Source organism: Gnatocerus cornutus, chromosome 10, assembly GCF_029298725.1.
Source record: "Gnatocerus cornutus isolate USDA-ARS CGAHR chromosome 10, icGnaCorn1.1, whole genome shotgun sequence".
Taxonomy (NCBI): Eukaryota; Metazoa; Arthropoda; class Insecta; order Coleoptera; family Tenebrionidae; genus Gnatocerus; species Gnatocerus cornutus.
The window spans coordinates 7,533,019-7,555,276 of NC_142242.1; the positions used below are offsets into that span (position 1 = coordinate 7,533,019).

General features: G+C 32.9%; 1 protein-coding gene across 1 annotated transcript in view; it reads left to right on the top strand.

Moving 5' to 3' along the window:
• Positions 1 to 339: 339 nt before the first annotated feature.
• LOC148167567 (uncharacterized) overlaps positions 340 to 22,258 on the top strand; it is a 103,257-nt gene continuing 81,338 nt past the window's right edge. Inside the window, exon 1 of the mRNA XM_088047808.1 lies at positions 340 to 623. Coding sequence (XP_087903934.1) covers positions 572 to 623 — 52 coding nt within the window. The 5' untranslated portion in view covers positions 340 to 571. The remainder of the gene's footprint in view (positions 624 to 22,258) is intronic.

The window sequence follows — 22,258 nt, forward strand, 5'->3', positions numbered from 1 at the left end:
GTGCAATGTTACAGTTTATTTATGAGATAGACTTGAAATAGACACTACTTTACGTCAGAAGTTCTTTCGGTCAGCAAATAAAGAGCAATTCGAGATGACAGTTTAACTATATCAGATTATTTCACGAGATCTAAGATTTTCTTTTGCGCTTTGGATGGCGCGGTTTAAAATTGTCCAGCTGTGTCCTGTCAGTGTGAGTGTTCGCCGCCCCCGGCCTTATGTCGTAAGGAATGTGAATAAGGGATGAGTGAGAGTATAGTGTGCGCATTTCCGGCGTGTTGATCACATGGCGGCGAAAGAATCGGACGGAGGCGGCCGTTAATGAGCGAGTTCGTATAGTGCAAGCATTTGCCGGTGCCAGCAGAGCTAGTGGTAACTGGCGCGGGTGCGCGACTCTCACGGCCTCCAAGCCACGCGATTTCGCCGCCACCGCATTACAATTGCCGCCTGTCTGCTGAAGTAGTGACGCGCCGGTTGACCGGTTTTTCTTCGTATGACTTGTGTTCGGTAACCCCGCATTTGTGCCGTTGTGGCTCTGTGTGGTGGTTTGTGCCAATGCAACTGCCGCCCCATGCCGCCCCCGAGTGGACGACTCTTCTTCTTCGCCCTGTTGATGCTAACTGGTAAGTTTCGATGACACCACCAATTACCACATGGCATTGGGAAACTTGCAATTTACCAGATTATAGTGAAGATGTTACGAAGTATGCTATTACAAAACTTTATTGCTTTATAATTCTTATCGATCACTTAATAATAACTTCCTCTCGTATATCATTTTTACAATAATAACTCAAAATTTATATCAACGAAGTCTAGTGCTTTGCATATTTTATGACAGACACGGAAGTTTGCGATGATTTTACATAAACTTCTACTATTCTCAGCACTGTTGAACACCGGTTATCTATTTATGGTAATGTTGTTCGCGGGCTATTAATATTTAGTCATGGGTTTCAACATAAATCGAGTTCATTTATTTGTGGTCAACAATTTTGACAAATTATTTTAATGTTGCTCATTCACTTGTACCATTCTTATACTACTTCAAATTTTGATAGTAAACATAAAACGTGCTTTTACTAGACGGTCAATTCAATAGCGTTTCCCATGTCACAAAAATCGTCAATATTCAATGTCATAACATGATCAGAAAATTGAAAAGAATTCAAATTGAAAACAACATTTTTACGTCGAATTCTTGGTCAAAGTTTTAGGTTTACTTAATTACATCAGAAGTGAGACTAAATGGAAAGAGCTATTTTTCTCCTCACAGCTTTGCCGATTATATCATTTACATAAGATCAATATTATCAAAATAAATTACTAAAAAACGTTTTGTAATGCATCAGATAGAACAGTGTGAACATTTCTGATAATTTATGCCTCTATTATTCTTGAGAAAGCATGCGAAATGTTTTATCTATGAGATTTAAAATTCGTTGGATGCAGCTTCGCACTTTTTGCATAGTCTAAGTCTGCAAATTATGAAATTTCGATAATCGGGTTAAATTTAAAACTGAATATAAAACAGAAACTGTAGTTTTTCAATTTTAAATTCGCTCTCTAAATATAGCGTACCGTTAACTTGTTGAGTTGATTGATTTTTGCCTTTATACGCGATGTTCTTGCTTATTTATATTCAAGGTTTGCATAAATAGGTGTGTTTATTTGTAATTTCTGGAATTATTAGGATTTTGTGTTTGAAAACAAGTTCAAATCATATTGTGGTTTCATGGTGACAAAAACTAACGAAGTTTCAAGCTCCTTCTAAGTTTGAAGTTAAACAATTTAGTGGAAAATGGCTTTTTCATTGTCGTGTTCAACTATGAGAAGATATTAAAGTAACTGCAAAAATTTTGCTTGAGGGAATAGCAAGTAGGGTATTGAATATGTTTTATACCAGAATAAGGTGCTTGGATTGTATTTTTTAAGATCTGGAATATGATTATGTTTGTTAAATGTTAAAAAGTCTGGAAAGTAATGTCGGTAGTTTGAAAATCTTTGCGCACTATTTCAAGATAATTACACATTTAAGGTGATGCACTTATCTAATAACGATATTTGTGCTTATTAATGGTAGAGTGGTGCATGGTGCACATTTCACGGATCACGCGACCACATCGCCAAGTGTAATTGCTCCGGGATATTGGCGCATGTCCCGATAATTATCCGGAACATCGGCGAATACGTCTTAATTAAGCCAAAACTGGTGCGATTTTTCGGTCTCGAGATGCAATTCGGCAATTTGGGCTAACGCTATTATAATGTATGCGTACTGAATTTGAAATGTTGCTCATAAATATGACATGGCTTATTATGGTAGAGATTAGGCTAGGCTACAAAAGCGTGTGTGTATAACGTGTACCGGCAGGTATATTTTATGGTAGATTTAGAGAAAATCGTTTTCCGGAATAATTCAGCGCCGACTGACATAAATTTCGATCGTATCAAAAATCGTTTTGGGTCGTATTTTGGGGGAGCAAGTATTTGACGTAAATTGTTTAAAGAGCACGTCTGCAACTTAGGTAATTACCATTTCTAGGATTTTTCCAAACTAGACGACGATTTTCTAGGTGAGCATTTTAATTCTTTGACGTCAGCATTAATTGATGGTTATTGAGTGGGATATCTGGCAGGTTTCTAATAAAAAACCTTGACTGCGTTCAGTCTAATTTTAGTTACCACAACAGTTAAAAATTTATTCCCTGTAATTCGAAAGTTGTTTATTTTCGACCCTTGGGATATTGTTGATCGGTCAAACTCATTACACCTTCAATTAAAATTTAACTCAAAGTTTCTCTTCTTCATTACACACGTCAAAATATCTCGTTTTCATGCTTGATAACTGTACATTATTATTCAAGAAGTGAACGTTATTTGTTCAGAATGTGCTAAAAGTTGAAATCTACAACATTTCTGAAGTTTAATGTATGCAAAAGTTCCGAGTTAAAGAGTTTTGTACTTCACTGCATCGTCAAAGTTTCCAAAACGAAAACTTGTCCTACTTATTAAGATTAGAAACAAAAGTAACAACATCTGCATATTTTATTATGCTAACCACCTCCAAATCAATTACAAATCAATGACATACTTTTAAGATGCACGGCCTAAATATCGACCACTTTACGGTCGTGCAAAGTTTATAAAAGCTTGGAATATTAAAGTGAAAATGCACACTTATCAGTAAAAGCTTCGATGCTTTTTTCTACTCGTCCAAGTGTGTTTTAAAAATTATAAAATCAGTTTTATACATACTGCAACGAAGATTATGCTGCGGTTTTCTAGTAGGACTTGCTTTTTATTAAATAAAGAGAAAATTTAAATTTAATCATTAAAAATTAGGTAGAGAACATACGTTGTCCTCCACACCTTCTATTTATTTTGAGTATTTGAGTTTTTTATTAATCAGTTACAACGAGGATATCTATTTTTATATATCTATTTTGGTATTAGTTTTAATAGATTGTTCGCATTGTTTGAAATGTTTTTGTATGGCATTTACAATTTATGTTCATTGATCCTGATCATTTATTACCACATGTTTATATCCAATTATTTGTTGGAACCAAGTGAAGTTAATAGCTTTGCATTATTAGTGTGGAACATGATGCAATTTAGAGAAACAAGTGTGCAAACGATATAATGTTTCATTAGTATAATCGCGAATAATTCACACATTATTATCTTATCAAATCAGTAGTTCAATTAGCTGGTTGCGAGTAAGTTGATTTTGTATTTTATATTTATAAACTTTAAATGGATATTTTGAAAGGTAGTGATAGGATACAATAAAATAGCCTCCCGGAAATAAATTTTAATTACAGGAACGTTAATGTCACTTGAAATAGATTAAATGGACGTAGCGAAGCCTTATTATCTGATGTCTGTTCAACCAAACTGATTGACGTACCAATAAACCACAATAGCAACAACGACCCCAAACACTTATAACGTTCAATTAGACTCCAACCCCTGTGCGGCTACCAATTTCACAATGATGGATTTAAAACGTAAAAAACGTGATTTTAATCATGTAAAGAGAAGATGAATCATGATTTAATTAAAATATTCTAGTATGGATAATTGGTTAATATTTTAGATGGTCAATGTTAGTAATAATTCATGTGCGGTGGTGTCTTTGCGCTGATTAAAGTGTTATATTCTCCCGTCGTAGCCTCGCTCTATTTTTACACTTTAATGCAAAGAGCCGTTTCTCTTTGGATGGTTCTTTTTGAATAGTCGTTGTGCAATATAGAATGCGATAAATATTTGAGGTGTAGAGCGCAAAAATGAAGTTCGTTTAGATTTATTCGGTTGGTAATAACAGTGTCATGTGGCCGCGCGACCAAATAATTAGCAATGGTGGTTCTGATGGGGTGGCATAGGCTTTGGAGACAACCATAAATAATGTATGTTGTTGACTCATTTGCTTTCATTGTTGTATCTCGCAATGCAGATACGTGGCACATGTTTGCTCAAGCTGACGACGACGGACTCCGGGTCTCCGGAGAACCCCCAGCTAGCCCTGTGTCGTTTACCCACCACGACACCACTTGGATATCTTCCCGCCACCCTCTGCCACACTTAACATACGATCCTGCTTTGCGGAAAGGCTTTGGGAATTTAGGACAGTGCATCTTTTATTTAAACAGCTCGTGGTTGTGTTTCTCTTTACCTCTACACAAGATTTGTTTTACAACTATAGATTTCGTTGACTTTATACGGACTTGTCAATTTTTTATTTTATTTGCCGCCGCGGTGGACATCGACGTGCTTTAAATTCACGACAAGTTTCTATTCTTTTCATACTGGCACTACAAACACTTCCATACTCAACCACATAAAAAACTGCTCACGACGATGGTTGCTTGTAAAATGTCTCCATTTTATTATTAATTTTGGAAACTGATCAGTTTTCATGACTATCTCTCCCTCCTATGATGCACAAAAATATAAACATTGCCAGCTAGTCGGAAAGCCACGTAAAAAAGAAGACTGATAACGTTTTTGTCGACTTAAACTTTATTATTTTAGTTGTAATTTTGCCGGTTTTGGAAACAGATTATTGTTTTACAGAAAGTTTTATCGAGGTCTAAAAAAGTGTTATTAGATTTTGCAGGGATTTTCCCAAGTCGAAGTCCAGGACAGGTGCCCTTTCAATCCGCCTCTGTCTTTGGTGGCATAAAAGTAAAATAAAATTTATTTTGCATTCTTTAAATCGGCTATTTTTGTCTTAAAACCTTTAAATTTAAGATGATTTAAGTGAACGACGGACAGACTAATCCAAATTTAATAGATATAAATATTTTATCTCTTTAAATAAATTTATACGATACATTTTCCCCACTTAGAATTCTTAGAAAAAAAGATTGAGTTTTTAGTTTCATTTCATTTTTGAGACTTGCGTTTATAACATTAGTACCCCCACGATTTTTTTAGAAAATCTCATTTTGAAACCGTCCCGATTTTTTATTAAAAGGGTAGCAAGAGTGGCTCAAAATTTTAATAAAAATTTTATCATAGAACGTGGTAAAATTTTTATTATTTTACGGGCACAAACATAAACGCGCGTTTTTGATTCTGAAAATTTATTTAATTAAAGCTGCTAGAATAATTAAGTTTTGATATCTTGGGAATTGTTCTGAATATTCTGCATGCTCTGGAGATTTGAGCTTAATAAATAATCGATCGGATTGATATGGTGCTCAATGGTCGGCAGATCTGGAAGTTTAACAATAAAATGTTGCGTGTCTAAAATTAATAATACCAGGTATTAGCTCACAAATAAATGTAAAAATAGTCACATTAAAATTTATCTTAGGAATTATTGACTGCGTCTTGAGCATTAAATATTGAATGACTTCTAAATTTAGATTACTTTGTAGTAGCTCGTGTACTTCTTTATTTAATAAAGATAAGAGATTAAGAATGAAACAAATTAATTAAAGGCATTTTATGTTTTTTTTACGAGTAATAATGTTGAGACGCAAAGATCAAATGTTCTTGAATGTGTAATTTGAAATTATCGCTGACGACGCCAAACTTTATGATAATAAGCTCGCTTTTAGCTACATCGATGTGAATTTGTGTCATTTTTGGATTGTTCTCGAGCTGTTAAAGTTGCTCACAGTATTGTTCTTTTAAATGAGAATAATTTAAGTCAACAAGCGCCGTCTGTGCGAAAATTACAATAAAGTAAAATACTGTTAGTAAAAGCAATAAGATGTGATTTACTTTGTTCTCGTTTAATATTTTATTTAATTTATTTTCGTCGGCTCCTTAAATATTGCCCCGGAACGAAGTCAAGGGAGACGTTAAACTACTTTAAAAAGTCAACTTTGAAGGCTTAAATGAAAGTGTAATATCAAGGCATCAATATTCCTACGAAAGCGCAAGATTGAATTTTTCAAATTGTTTACGAAACAGCCTAATTTCTCGGTGAAAAAAAATGTTTGATGGATTGTCGATACCTGACACAAACATTAATATTTGCTTTGAATCCCCATTTAATCAAGGAATGTAAATGTAAGCAAACTTCCGTAGATAACAGATTAATAATGTTTATCATTTATTTTTGTACGGACAATTATTTCCGCGCTCTTTTTATTGTTTTTCTTTTTGTACAATTATCATGTTGTTCATTTTAAGTCGGATCGCAATATTATGCTATAAAAAGTCGGTAAATCTACAGTTGACGAATTGTGTAGCATGTCTGGCAAGGAGTTAATAATGTTTCTATGTGAGCTGCATTTAGTTTAGTTTTGTGATGGGCATCTCAGGGTTTTCATGCAATTCCCTGTTGGTTTTTTAAAGTCCAGTTTAATAAATGAACGCCATTAGTAAATACATGTCACGTATAAGTTCTAGCCAAGAAAGAAATATCCAATTCAGACAGAATTTAATATTTTATACAGTCAATTATTGTGTTATTTTTATTGATGTTTTGTCTGTATACACATAGATATGTGATGGTATTAGAGTCGCTACGTTTGTATTTTTAATTAAGTATTACAATGAAAGGCATCAATACAATAGCAACATTAAAAATTTAGATGTAGACACATAAACGACACGCAATTAGGTTATAATAAAATAAAACGTAAACGTGTCAATATCCGTGTCGGTTGCTGCGGAAATGCGGTGTTAATGCGGAGTACATTCCAGCGAGTTCTTGGAGGAATTTCGGCGAAATCATACAACAAAATGAAAAAGACAATTTATTGATTTTTATAATAAAGTTTGTACCATGATGGTCCGTCTCTTCGATCACATGCCAAAAATACTTACGTTAAATAATTTCCAAAGTGCAATTCTATTAAAAAGCTTCAAATCTTTAAACTGAATACACGCCGATGTCATATTTCATACGAGATGAATGTTTATTTGAATACAGCCTTAGCAGAAATGGATTTGAGTACGCTGAGCTGTCATAACTTGACGTTTCTTATTTATTTTTTCCTTTTGTTTGCAAAGTATTTTATGTGTTTCTTTATAGATCCATCGGAGACATAATCGATTTGGCTTAATGAACACGCTTTATTTCTCTTGTGCCGAACTTTAATAATAGTAATAATTTTCCCTTTATGCGCCAGCTCGCAGCAAAAATCGAAATAGACCCGAGTGTTATTTTCCCGCGCTCCGGCTCAAAAAAAGACGTAATTTGTGGAAAACACAGGATTTTTACATGCCACACTTTTACCAGACGAGCTGTGAAATCAATCAGTGTGTCATGATCCCATAAAAAGACTAAGACTTGTATTAGATCACGTTCTGTCTATATTGCTAGCGCCATTCCCATACCAAACACGAATAGGACCTAACCTAGGATTATGCATTCAGTATCTCATATTTTCTACACATTTATAATATCAGATGTCATATCACTGTCAGAAAAACGAGGATTCTTGGGAATATTTGCGAGATGTCACAGAGCAACCGAGACAGCAAATTGTCTGAATTACAACCTCTTTGCGATTGCTTATTATTAGTTGCTCGCCTTCTTTATTTATGTTCTTTCCCAATCTTTTTATTAAAACTTTCAACACTTGTTAAGTTCCCACATTTCGAAATATCTAACTGATACGATAACGATTTGTGGCTAATGTGAGTTATTTCCCCCTCAATTACTTAGAAAAATGACAATAATTAATAAAAAAATATTTTTACGGTTTAGATAATTCCTCGTGGTCACGGCACATTGCATTATTCCCCAAAAAAATGTAAAACTCTTTCTCGTCCGTTGTTTCCTTTATTTTCGTACCAACGAAGACAAGAATGAAATTTATAAATTATTAATTTCTCGGTAGTTCAATAAATTTAGGCCTTACTTTTATAATTATGAAAGTACGTCGATAAACAAAAAAGTTGTATTTGCTTTAGACGGGAAATGAGATTACATTTTTAATAATAGTTTGCCCGAACTAAGAAAAATGACGAAAAAATATCTATATTCATTTTACATTATTAATTATTTGATATTATAAAGTTGCTTTATTCTTCTTTCAAACAAGTACAGAAGAAAAGAACTTTAAGGAAGTAAATTCCAACGTGTAATGAGAATCGATTTTTGATTACAATTGAAAATATTTATTAAAATAACTCATTTTCTTTATTCTTTATGGTCAAAATTCAAAGAAAATTCTTATTGATGGAGAGGCGGTATTCAAGGAGAAAAGGCTTAGCAAAACCAAAACTTTACACCTTTCTTAATAACATCAAATTTTAATTAAAAAAAATGTAAGTAAAATTTGAAGAGAAAAAACCTACAAAAAATTAAAAGGTTTTAGTTTCATTTAGTGAATTTAAAGACTAAAGTAAATCTAGAAAATCTAGACAATTCAAAGAATAATCAATAAATTTAAACACAGTATAAAAAATTAACAGAACCAAGAATTTAAAGGAAAATCTTGGAAAAAAAATCTAACCGCTATAGACAATATAAGCACAATTAAAAAAAATAGAAATGAAAAGAAAATCTAGAAAACCCAAAAAATTTAGATACTCCAAAAATAATCCAAAGGAAATTCAAAGAAAATCGATAGAGGATTTCAGAAGAATTAAAAAAGAGAATTTAGAGTATTTAGAGTATAAGTATCCGACCATGCATTAATGATTTAAATTGTAGCCTCGTATAATTGTTTACACTAGATCGATAAATAATAACAGTCATCCACATTATTTAACAAAAAATTGTGATAAATGACGTCGTCTATCGTTCTCCATTGTTAATAAAACATTCTTTTTTACATACAAAGTACCAATTTTAAACACATCAAAACATTTTTTATGCATGCATGTCATGCGTATTTAAAATGGAACTTTTTGTTTTGAGTTTTGTAATCTGCAATGTTCATACCTATATTTGTGTTTTCCATCAAATCATTTTACATTTTAGAGATATTCAATGCTGTCATTTGAATTGTCAATTATTCAAGCGAGACTTTATTAATTTACGCTTCTAGATGATGGCATATTATCTACAAATGACAACTCAGTTTTTGCTATTATTCGCGTGTATTCTGTCAGCAGCAGATTTTTGTTATTAATGCGGTTTTCAACTAACTACTGTCAACACAGGCGCAATTAAAATCGAAGATAAAGCGAAAAAGTTTATCGCTTCGGAGTTGAATCTCCAAGATAATTCCCTGAAGAATTATTTTTTCAATTGTTAATGAACGTGAAAGAGCATTGTTAATAGCTTTGTAAGTAAAAAGTTTTAGAAAACGTAATGTAGGTTCGTGTGAGTATAACAATGTCAGGTAGAACAACACCAATGAATTATGACCCTAATGTCCCTATGCACAAAAGGCATACAAGGATACATTTCACAGTGTACAAACGTCGATGAAATGTTTCATTGTCACAGAGCTTTTGTCTACAGTTCGATCTGATATCACTCTATATTTACACACAGTTCCAAAGCTTATCACTAGCCTATCTTCGTTTCACGTATTTTGCAATTAGCTCTTTGAACTGTTCGATAAAAATATTATTTTCAACAGACATTTTCTTGTTCTGTTTCGTGACCGCTTCTGTTAATCGCAAACGGATTATTGTGTTGCCATAATGAACACACTCAGTAGAATACAACCATAAATATGGCATTGGCCGATTATCATTTCAATACCCTCGTTAGCGCAAAACCGAGCTTAAGTTAAGGTTCCGGCGGAAGATCCGCTCATAAATCAAAAAAAAAGAAAGATCCAACCGTTAATTACGATTTTATTAGAATTTTAGTGCAGGCTTGGAAAATCCGTTCAAGATTTTCGTGGAGAAGCAACCATTAAAAAATACACTAAAACAAGTTCCGGTCTGAAGTATTACAGCACTCGCCGTAAACGGCAGTGCATTTGTAGGCAACAGCTCTTGAAATCCGACTTTTCAACTAGAAGTGCAAATCTTTCTCCTAAAAATAACTTTCGTTTTCTAAGTTACCTGTCGGCACTTTGGTTCGGTATATAAATATGGAATGGAATTTAGATAAGACAATGTTGAGTGAAAGCAAAACGTGAAAATTGTGCACACATGAAAAATTAATTGGAAAAGTTCGAGTGAGAATATTTTCATAAATATAAATAGCATCGAATCAAAGTATAGCAACAATTTTATCACGATTGAATGACGGTATCGATCGCTTTTTGACCTTGTTTATAGACTGATAAATGAAGGGTAAGTTATCAGAAGACGTGTTTCATGTATTTTCAATGAATTAAATGAATCAGGTAACAAAAAATCGTTAAATAACACGATCTACCCTCCTGACTCATACATATATTTATAAAGTCGAATTTATTAAAGAATTGTTAACCCATCGCGTGTTCCCTCTGTCTCGAATACTTGAGATCTTACTTACCAGCATCTAAAATTAGGGACTCAATATTGACTCGATTTCAAGTTGCTATGATTTCGTGATTTGCGGTTTCTATGGCCTCACCTTATATAAACATCATTTTGTCAGTATTTCAACGGGAGAGTTTTTTTAACTCCCTCTTGACTGAAAGGTGAAAAAGCAACGGGTTTATCTACATTATCCTATTCTTCCACAATGATTATCGCAAATACCTCGTCTCATTTCGATGGCTTAGCGTCACTGGAAGCGTATCCACAGTTTCGCGCTGAGCAAAAGATGAAAAAGAGGAGTTTATCTTCTTATATTGCATAACTGTCTATATTTATACCGCTGAGAAGTTGCAAAATAAAATTGGAAGCTAAGCCAGCGAATTTATGAAATTAAGATTAACGAACGGTTTATTTAACCAAGGAGCAACACAAAAAAAAAATTGTTGACTTTCCACTATCAAAAAACTTGTAGACTAGTGAAATTTACTTGTTCTCGGGCTATTGGTCTTTCTGTATCATAAAATTTGAACCTATTTAAATCCCGTAATAAAATATAAAATGACCCGGCGCATCCACCATTTTTATAGCCCGTTTTTAGATGAGAAACTTGTTATTGTGTAGTGGCAGTCATACATGTAGATCGACAAATTTGTAACAATGAGCATAAAATCCAATTTTTCTCTCATTAGATTCTAACGTTAAAAAGCGCCAATTTAATTACAGGAAATTATTTAGATAGTGCATCCTATTAGCGCACTAAATTAATATTTGGACAAAATAATTAAATCAAAATTGAAATTTATGGTCAAATAATTCCGTTATAACGGAAACAACAGTGAACAATATAATTTTATCAGCGTAAGTTAATTTGAATGTATGTACATTCTGACAGCTGATTAGTTTCTAAATATACAAAATGATGAAATTAAAATATAAAAGATGAGATGCGTCCTAATGCTAGTTTGAAAGTAGGTTACCTTCCAAGACATCAAATTATTGTTTGTATAACGATTTGGTTTCGTGGGTAATAATGTATAAATAATAGAATCGAGGAAATATGTGAAAAGTAGTTTTTTAATGAGTTTTTTGTTGCAAAGGACAGACACTTGAGACGATAAATATTTAACGTCGTAATTAATTACGTTATCGGAGGTCCACTTTAGCAAACAGGATAATCATCTTGATAGTTTAATTTCGCTTAATAAATAGACGCCTAGAGAAACTTTCTAAATTGACAGAACACACCTGTTCAAGCTTCATATGTGGTTCAATAACAGCAGTTTAACTCTCTGTAATTTGCGTGCAGAACTAAATCGATTTAAAATTTACGATGACTTAATGAGTTTCCCTAAATAAAAGTTCGTAATAATCGAGTTTGTCTTGTTCGTCGCAAATATGTAAATTTTATCATTCTCAAGCAGTCAAAGTTTTTAATTTTCTGTTTAACGCGATAAACAAGAGAAAACGCATAATTGTTGGTTGTGCCGGCAAATAATTGTTTTGAGGGTGGCTTTCGTCGACAATTACAAAGTTTTACCAAATCTAATATTTATTTAAATAGAACGGATTATTTCGACTTGATGGCGAAGACATTGCGACAGGTGAAATATACGGATAAAAATTTCGATTTGACGAAAAACTTTACAAATCTGCGACAGAATGCGGGGTGTAATAAATCTGTAGTTTTAGTGGTTGGATGTTTTAACAGATTGTTTCGTTGGCAGTTTAGAAAAAATGACTTTTTCACAGAAATTCTTCTCGCTGTTATTTATTAACAAAAATACCTACAAAGCCCATTAATTTGTGCAATGTTTGGGATTTGTTAATTAAACTTAAAGATTAAACATAATTAAATAAATTAGTATTTTCAGCAGGGAACGAAACGCTACAAATAGATTTCCCAAAGTAAGTCAGAAACAGCTCTAGGTAATTTAATTTTTTTAATTACTTTCTGTCAGAAAGAACAAGGCTTTTTATAATTTGTTTATAAATAAAGTCAGAAAAATATTATTTTAGTTTTTGCGTGTTTTGAACAATTTACACTTCTCGTCTTTGTGGTGTAATCGTATTCAATCCTTGAATCTCACTAAACTCGAGAACTATTGAACCAGCTTATAATAAACTTTGCACGCATGTTAAAGAGATTTAGAGAGTTAAGAACACAGCTGGGTCCGGTACTTGGGGCTTAAAAATCGTCTTTATAGTCTTTGGAGTGGGAAGCAAAACATAATACTGGAAACTGACCAGATCCGGGTGTTTCGAGCAGTAAATCCGGTTTTGAAAGAATTTCAATTCGGAATTCATATGAATCAAATCTAAATTTATGTGCGTTTGAAATCAGTATTCGATCAACATTTGTCTACATTTCTACGATGCTGCTGTGCCTCGGTGCAGGTCGAGTTCTTTTATTTTAAATCAATGGGGAGTAATTTCAAGGAAAAAAGTAAATATTCCACTTGAATATATTACACGTTTGTTGTAATTCGTTCATGAAATTTTCAATCAGAATAAACCGGACTTGGAAGTTTTCGTCTGTATACTTAGCATCCTCTACAAATACGTTTTGATTCTAAATATGGATGTATAAGAGGAAGTAATTGGATAAGTCTTCGAGGAAGCAGCGACCGGAAGTCATTAGCATAGATTCAAACGTTTGAAAATATTGCTGTTTTAATGAGATTTACTGTGATTGAAAAATGCATTTTGCTTTGAAAAACTGAATTAGGATGTTTAGTGATATTTGTTTGCAAGCCGCTTTGTATTCTGCACATTCTGCACTAAAGCGTCTGTGCCATAGGAACTAATTTGGAGCATTAAGCCTTTGTTGGGACTGGGAATAGTAAGGAGCCCTTTCTACTGGTTAGGCTATTCTCATTTACATACACTGAAATTTATAATTGAATCCTTTTCACCGTATCACAAAGGATCACCATTATCATTTATAGTCATAATTCTTAAATTACTTCTTTTGTAAAGAAAAATATCCAAACACTAATTAATTTTGTCTCACCAAGACGTGCGCTTTGTTCAATAATTCAACTCGTACAGTTATCTCAGTATCAACTATGCGTCCTCATTACCATTCTAACTGCATGAATAAACAATAGCATATGATAAACAGTCGTTTAATTAGCTTGTTTTGTTTGAACCCAACTTCATTTTAATAATTATTAATCACTTATTAGTTCCATTCCGTAACGTTAAATGTTTAGTCCATCGAGGATACAAATTGAAAGTGAATAGCTCAGTTTATCACGAAATCAGTTTTTTGTGCTTTACTACAAAAACTGCACTTTGTATATTGACATGCAATTATCTGTTATTTTACTCCATGCTTTTGATGATGACAGTCATATTGAATATACAAATAAATTAATATCTAATAACCAAGCCAATCAAGTAGATGGCATTATGTAATTACTCGTGGATCAAATAATTTGAAACGTTTCTCTATATTTTCTATAATACTAAATAATTAAAATCAAATTCTAGCTTATCAACAAATGGAATCAATTTATATTCTAAATACTTCAAATAGAGTAATGAAAAACTTCGCTCTAAGGGAAAATATAATATCTGACTAAAAGTGTCTGTGAGTTGACATTTAATTTTTTTTAAATTACGAACTAAATTTTTCTCTATCCTCAAAGCTTTCTGACATCATTTGATATTCATAGAGGATAAATGTAAGATAAAAAAAACTAAAAATCTTTTTAATCATATCGCTGAAGTAACTGCGTCCGCTTCAGTTTTTAATAAAATAGAAGTTTATCTGGATTATCAGTCAATTTTTTTTAAAGTTTACCATGCGGTAAGTGCAGATTCGCGAAAATAAAAATATTTGACTAGAAACGATGTACATTAGCCAGTGGAATATCCTGTTTTCTTTGTCGGCGCGAACTAAAAAATGTTTTCATGGTTTTATTAACATTTTAAATCGACTAAAATGCGGAAAACAATAAGAGATTAAAGTGGAGATAATTTATTTCACAGAAAAGATATTAAAGCTGTTACAAAGTTAATTTAGTCAAGTTTTTTCTTTGTATTTGTAGTAACCATAAACAGCTGCTCGAGTAAATTTGTATCTCAATGTAAAGTTTGTGACATTAGTACATTGTTACAATTGGAATTAAAGTTTTTCTTTTAAAGTCACCTTCAGGCAAAGAAATAGTTGGTGCAGTAATAAAAGTTGGAAATGGTGTAAGATAATCGAATATTAATTTTACTTGAAAACTTTAATTTTATTGGTGCAGAGCCATCGAATTCGCGTTGACTGTGAAATGTAGGTATTCGTGTAAAATATTTGTACTTTGTGGTTTGCATTATTTACCACATTGAGGAAGTTTAGTCAGCCAATTTTCCCAGGCCGCCTCCGTAACTCGCCTAGTGAGTCGCCACTGTGAAATCATGTCGCGTTCAGGATAAATAAACGAACAAAACCAAACTCCTTTAAAATTTTCATCGTTTTGTTGAAAAATTCTCTTATGAAATCAGTTTTCACTCTTTGATCAGGTTCGAAGGAAAGTCGATCCTTATCCGTTTTTTATAGGTCGTTAGTTGTTAAGGGCGACTGTGTCTCGGCTCATTTGGGGCCCTTTTGGTCAATGTCGTCGTTGGTATCCAACGACACTAGCAACGGTTCCCTCAAGTCATAGCAAAAGGACTAGGCGTCCATCACTGCTCATTCCCCTGTCCGAAATTCCTCAGGAGATCCGAGAACCTACAAATAAAAGGGCCACCAGTAAATTAAAGCGCTTCTGCGTCAACGTTTGCTGGTTCCTAATTTTTTATATTCGACCTTCACCGAAATGAATCCGGTTTTTGAGTGTTTGATCAGTTACCTCATGAAAAAACGATTTATTTTGCATATTTTACATATCGAGACTTAAGAATGTGTTCTAATTACCGAGCGGGAGTATATTTTGCATATAAATGCATGCAACTTTTTCTTCACTAAAGCAATTAAACAAGGAATTTATAGAAACACTCAAACTTTAATAGCGATGTAAATTCGACCAAACAAGATTTTTATGAGCTGCTTAAAATTGCTCAAAATGGAACGAGATTTTCTTGTTTTAAGACGGCACAAATGAAAATTTAACCTACTAAAATTGCGTTATGATAACCCGAACGAAATTTGAATTATAAAATTTAACCTTTCGTTTTTTAAAAACGTAAACCATTTATTCATTCTGAATATTTAACTTCACATGTTACTTACGAAAAGTATGTTAAGCAAATTCGTGCCCTGCTTAAAAAATTCGACAATGTTTTAGTTAGAAAAATTAGACTTCTGTACTAAATTTCGCTGGTTCTCCGATTTTTCTTCAAGTCTTACTTGACTCTAATGACTCAATGATGATTCATCGCAATAAAACCACTGCCGGTTTCACTCCCGGATTTGTGGAGTAAAACCGGTACTACCTTACTTCTATGTTTTAGGCAGAGGGTGAGCTAATTTCACCGATAATTTAAAGGTGTATTTGCCAGAGATGTGCGACACGTTTTTGTCGGAGAAAGTGTCTTACCTAAACTGTTGATTTATTGGTCGTTTATAACACGTCCATTTAACACAATATAAACTGGAGCTAATATGATTTTTGTATTTTACGAGAAGTAAAACAATCAATTTGACAGTTTTCGCTAAGGTGCAAGTTGGGTCTAATTTAATAGTGCTCTGGCTGTTAATTGTAAGATATAGCGGTGCCAAGTTGGTTAGAATGGTTACAAATATAAACAGGTGGTCAACCTCGGTGAAATTACAAGATTCGTTTGACAAAGTTTGTTCAGAGAGTTGTCTAGAAAATAACAGAGTTGTTCTCCTATAATTAGGAGTGTACATGCAAATACTAAAAACAAACCACGTTTAATTTTCCAGTTGCACACTTAATTCGACTTGTATTGTGTATACATGTTTAAAACGTAAAATTATTAATGAAACACTGGGGAGTTGACCTGTTTTTAAATTTTGGTGGGAAAAATTAATTGCTTGTGTATTTTACTCTGTCGCTACAATAAGAGAATTTGTTTGACTGCATTACGTTGATAAGATCAGATAGTACGTCATAGTTGAAACCAATGAATAATTTAAATGAATTTTCTAACCACGGTATCAGTATAATCAATTATTCACTCAATATATATTTATTGTAGCGTAGAACGGTGTTGTTTACATTAAACGTTCTCTGTCAAAGTTAAATATAAATCCATGAATTGGAAAATCGTGATAATACGCTTAACCCGGCGCATCCGCCATCCTTGTCAATTATTTTATGTATTTTGGCCGGTGTCAGTTGTTTTATGATTAAAATAATATGATAACTGGTACTAACAGAAACAAATTACATGTCAAGCGCAATGCTGTTTTATGAAAGCGGCTAAAATTAGAACTTAGTTCAACTAAAGCCTTTACTATACCAATTACTATGGTTACGAACTAGTTTGTTTTACAAAACGTCACCACACAATAAATCTACGTTTACAAGCTTGTTTAGATTAAGTATTGACACGCCCAGTTATAAATATAGTTTTGCTTGAATATCTAAAAGTGTGAGCAGCAATTAAATTTTGGTTTTTATGGTACAAACATTTGCTGGTTTATTAGATCCCTTGTATAGAAAACGATTCGTCTGTTTCTTGCCCTACGTTAGTTACTGAGATGTATTAGTGTAGTTTTTGTGAGACCGCGCCTTTAGCTCCCTGGCATATGTAGTCGGTTCATAAATTGTAAGAAGCGTGACGTCATTATTGATTAATTTGATGGAATCAAACATCTGGGATTTTCTTATTTCAGACACAACAGGAATAAAAATAAACGTTGACGACGAGCAGTCGGACAATTTTCGGTCATTTCTTCATCGGAAAAACATAATAAACTGTCGATCGGAAAAGCATCAATATTTTTATTAACAATTTCTTAAGTTTTGTTACAATCTTTATATTTATTTTCTTTGAAGTTTGTTATATTGAAGAACCGAGCCATAACAACTTACCCTAAGTTTAAACTAAAATAAAGTAAAATTCAAAACGAGCTTATTTTTTAAAATGACGCTAAAAACCAGCGGCTCTAATTAGGACATGTCCACGTAAATGTGTTTGTTATCGAAATACCGGAATAAAAAATTTGCGTGGTGATGTTAGTTTTTTACTCGTATTTAGCTATATGTAAAAATATTTAAAACACGAGATAATCGCTCTTCGTTGTTGAGATAATTTGGTTAGTTTACGCGTCGAATTTCGCGACATCTAAACCCAGTTTTCCGCTTTTTAGAAACGCGGTCATTAAACGAGTGTATATTAAAACAAAAGAATTTTTTCCTGTCCCTTTTCGTGTTTTTTATCATTCAGTTTTATCGTTGTGAATTAAAAATGGATACGTCTTTCTTTTGAATCGAAGTTGTTCGATTTCGCTCGTAAAGTTTCCATTACAAATTCCCCCTAAATCAGGGATTATCGTCCAGTCTTGATAATATGCTAACTTATACAGGATTATTTTGAAATTCTAAAGATACAAAGCGTGCGGTGGTGTAATTCTATGCAGTATTCAGAGATTTGCCGAATTTAAATGTTTGATTGCAGTGTGAGGGAAATAAATTATTATGCAAAAGTTCACATACTGAATATTTGAAATGTAAGTTCTCGAGTTTTATTCGGATAAAAATTTAATTGTTTTGCACTTTGTAATTTCGTTAAAAGTCTTCCATTCTCGCTACAAAGGTGTAATTCGCTTTGTATATGATTATATTACAATTGTTTAATTTGGTTTCCACCTCGAAGTGAATAATACAAAGCAGAACCAGTCTTTAATGGACAATAATATTTCCACGTTTAATTTAGTATACCATTATATTCTGTTAAAATTAACATTAGTTTTAATCGAAACGTTTATTAAAACAAGCATTTAGTGTTTATATTAGGGTCCTACTATAATACTCGTTTTGTTAATAATGTCATTTTACAAAACTGGCAAGGGTAAAAGGTTTGTGTACGTAACACCCTTTTGCAGATAAAGGTTAATTTTAAATTTGCGTGGGTGATGACACCTCTAAAAGAATCAATAGTCATCTTAAAAACAGTGGAATTAGTTACAATTCCGTTTCCCTTTAAAAAATTCACGAAATTGTTTCGATTTAATTTCTTTTACCCCAAGGGTAGAAAATATTGCTGTTGAAACATCCAACTTGTAAATTTGCATTTTGAAAACAAGTAAAAAAAACACTGTAATGATTACCTACTCCCAGGTTAAATATTGAAATTAACGGAAGGAAGGAAGGAAGGCAAGCGTGAACGATGGATACTTTTGTAGAAAATGGAAAATTGTTTTTTGCAACGTTGTTTATTAGCATTAGATAAATGGACGTTTTTTTCTTTACACTCCGGGGTTAAATCTTGAGTTTTGTTGCGAGAATTTTCCTTAAATCTCCGGATATGCAAAATGAATGAAGGTAATATGTAAATTGAATTTTACGTAACAGCGATTTCTTATTTTATGCATTGTAAGAAACCTTAGCGGTCTTAAGGAAAATCAATTTTGTATTTGCCAATCATATTTAATGACAAAAGGAAGTTGCTGGATTTTAATATTTAATACAAAATTTACTCAAGTGGCAAACTTCATGATTAAGAGCCAACAAGGAAGACGGTCAATACCAATATTGATTCGGTTAAGAAATACATATTTCTGCTGCGCTAGTCACTATTTTTATACCCAAGAATTAGTTTCTAACTAAAAAACTAAAACATACAAAGTAACTTTTTTCAAGTGTTTTTCTTGTTTTTTGTTAATGAAGTAATTAAAAAGTTACAGACGTGCTTTTAGTTTCTACTCGCTAGAGTTTCATTCAAATCTTTTCAGTTGAATTGTTGACTACAGAACGGAACGAGTACTGAATTGGTGGTCAAAATGGTGAAAACTCAAATAAAATTCTGTATGCGTTTTATATTTTTTTGAAAGTTTAACAACGCGCCCCTTTCAGCACTCGCACGATTTTGTCGAGCATCTAGCGCCCTCTGTATGAGAGGAGTGGAAGTTAGTTCGCAGGGTTGTAAATTTCAACCCCTATTTTGAACTTTACCACCTAACTATAGATGTCGCTATCTACGCCTTACCCTGGTTGTACGAGAGGGCGCCACCGTTGCTATTTGTAGAAAGGGTAGTTCGTATAGATTTCTGTTTCAGAAATTATTCAAAGTGTGTATTATCGAATAATTTTATGAGGCTTAAATAAGTAGGATATTTGTTATGATATTGGAACAGTAAAGTTACCATAGAAAAATTACCATGAATAATTTAAGTCTTTTGATCAATAGCCCCGAAACCACTTTCCGTTATGACTTTTCTGGATTTACTTACTTAAATATGCAGTAATTAGCAAATTTATGAATTAATTACTTGTGTTTTGCTTAAAGCGACCCTAATTTCTTTGAGGGGCCATTTTAGCGTTGGAATAAAATAAAGAATCTGATGGTAATTATTTCTCATTTTAACAAATTTGAATAATTTGAATTAACACCGCGACAGAGGGCGATTTTTATTCAAATCAAGAACAAGTCTAGGTATAGTTATCCTAATATATTTTAAAATCAATTCTTCTGTCACTTATTTCTAACTCAATCTTCCGAAAAGAAATTAACTGTAATCAGAACAAGGCGTCAGCAGAAGATTAATTGGTTTTCGTTTTATTTCCTTGAGACGACGCATAAATGTAGCTGAAAAAATTACTACGAGACCTAATTTTAAGTTTTTTGGATGGAGAGTTTAGTTGATTTTTTTATTAAAACTAGTTCAGAGATTAGACCTGACAAACGTCGGTCACGATGTGCCCCACATATTACCGAGCTTTCCAGATTAGTTTCAATGATTCAATAAATTCTGATCGAGTTCGATCCGATTAAAGGTTGCCTTCGTAAACGTAGTTTGTTTTCGTCCCGATTGTTTTTAGTTTACTGAATAGACGAGACCCGATTTTCTTTGTATTATTTGTTGAAGGAATTTTTCGGTGTAATGAATTTGAGTTATTTATTTTCAGTTACATGGTGCAAAGTGCATCTAAATAGCACAATAAAATCTCGACGAAACACCTATTTCGCTTATGCTCTATATAAAGAACTTCGCAAACAAGATTTATCGATTTAGCCAAATTTATTAGTAAATAAAGCGGAACAACGTGCTGTTAGGCGCATAATCTTTCGATTTTGTTCAGACAAGCTATCTACGTATCGATTTTGCATAAAATGTGGAATATTTTCTTCGGGACGAATGATTTGTCGATAATTGAAGAAACCTTGTAATGCTATAACTGGTTTATTTATTTGCGATACTTGAGCACTGATAAACTCGTTATAACAAACTAAACTGAAGAAAAATCTTCCCTCTAGGATATTATTTCGATTTAGCCGGCTAACGCAAGTTCGAACGTAAGTTTCTAACTTAGTTAATTTCTTATAACAAGAACACTTAAATATACCATAATTCAAATCCTCCCAATTCTTTAGTTGTTACGGAATAAAGAATTTCTTCTTCCGTGATCTATCGAACAATTTTAGTTGAATAGATATCGAAGTCGTTTTCAGGATTTACAAAGAGGAACTTTATTAAAGACTGAACAATAGTTCTTCGGTGTATTATGAAAATCAATTTCTCCATTAATGTTGCCATTGTCAACGAAATACAAATAACAAAAGTAGTAATTTTGTATTTTTACCACCCAAAGACGGATAAAGAAATGTGCTTCGTAAGCGTATCAACTCTAAATCTATGCTTTTAATAATGTTGAAGAAATGAATAGAGTCACCACTTCAACTGTATCTCACACTCAATCTTTGATTGTGTTACCAAAATTTGGCCTAAATACATTATTTAGCTGATACAAAATTCTGATTCCTAATATCCACAATCGGCACTCGAGGAGAAACCATTACTTTAATTAGTTCATAGTTAGAACCTCTTAATACTCTGTTATTGCACACAGGAACATCATAATCGATAGGCCTCCATTGTAATGTTCCAAAACGACAGAGACACTTTAGAAGTTTTCACTAAAACAGTTTTAATTTTAAGCCTCACCGTTTGGCGACGTAATTTAAGATTTTTTTGAGAAAAGTGAAAAAGAGAAAAATGAGCTACCGGTTCATTTTGTGAAACTGCAGTAGAATCCTGCAATAGAAAAGTAACTTTCGAAAGTTGTGCGCGCTCCTAGTTTGTCCTGGGAATAATGTTAATATTTTGAAGTGTCTTTCGTCCAGTCTAGCTTTCGATAAGTGAGTTCTGGCAAAAACGATTCAACTTGTCGATTTCTCAGACTCCGATCCTCCCGGTAATTGAAGAAAATTGACGTGACAACTGTGCAGATTTAATATGTAAAGAGAAGCCGATACATCGTTTTTCTCGATATTACATAGATAGCAAGACAAGTGA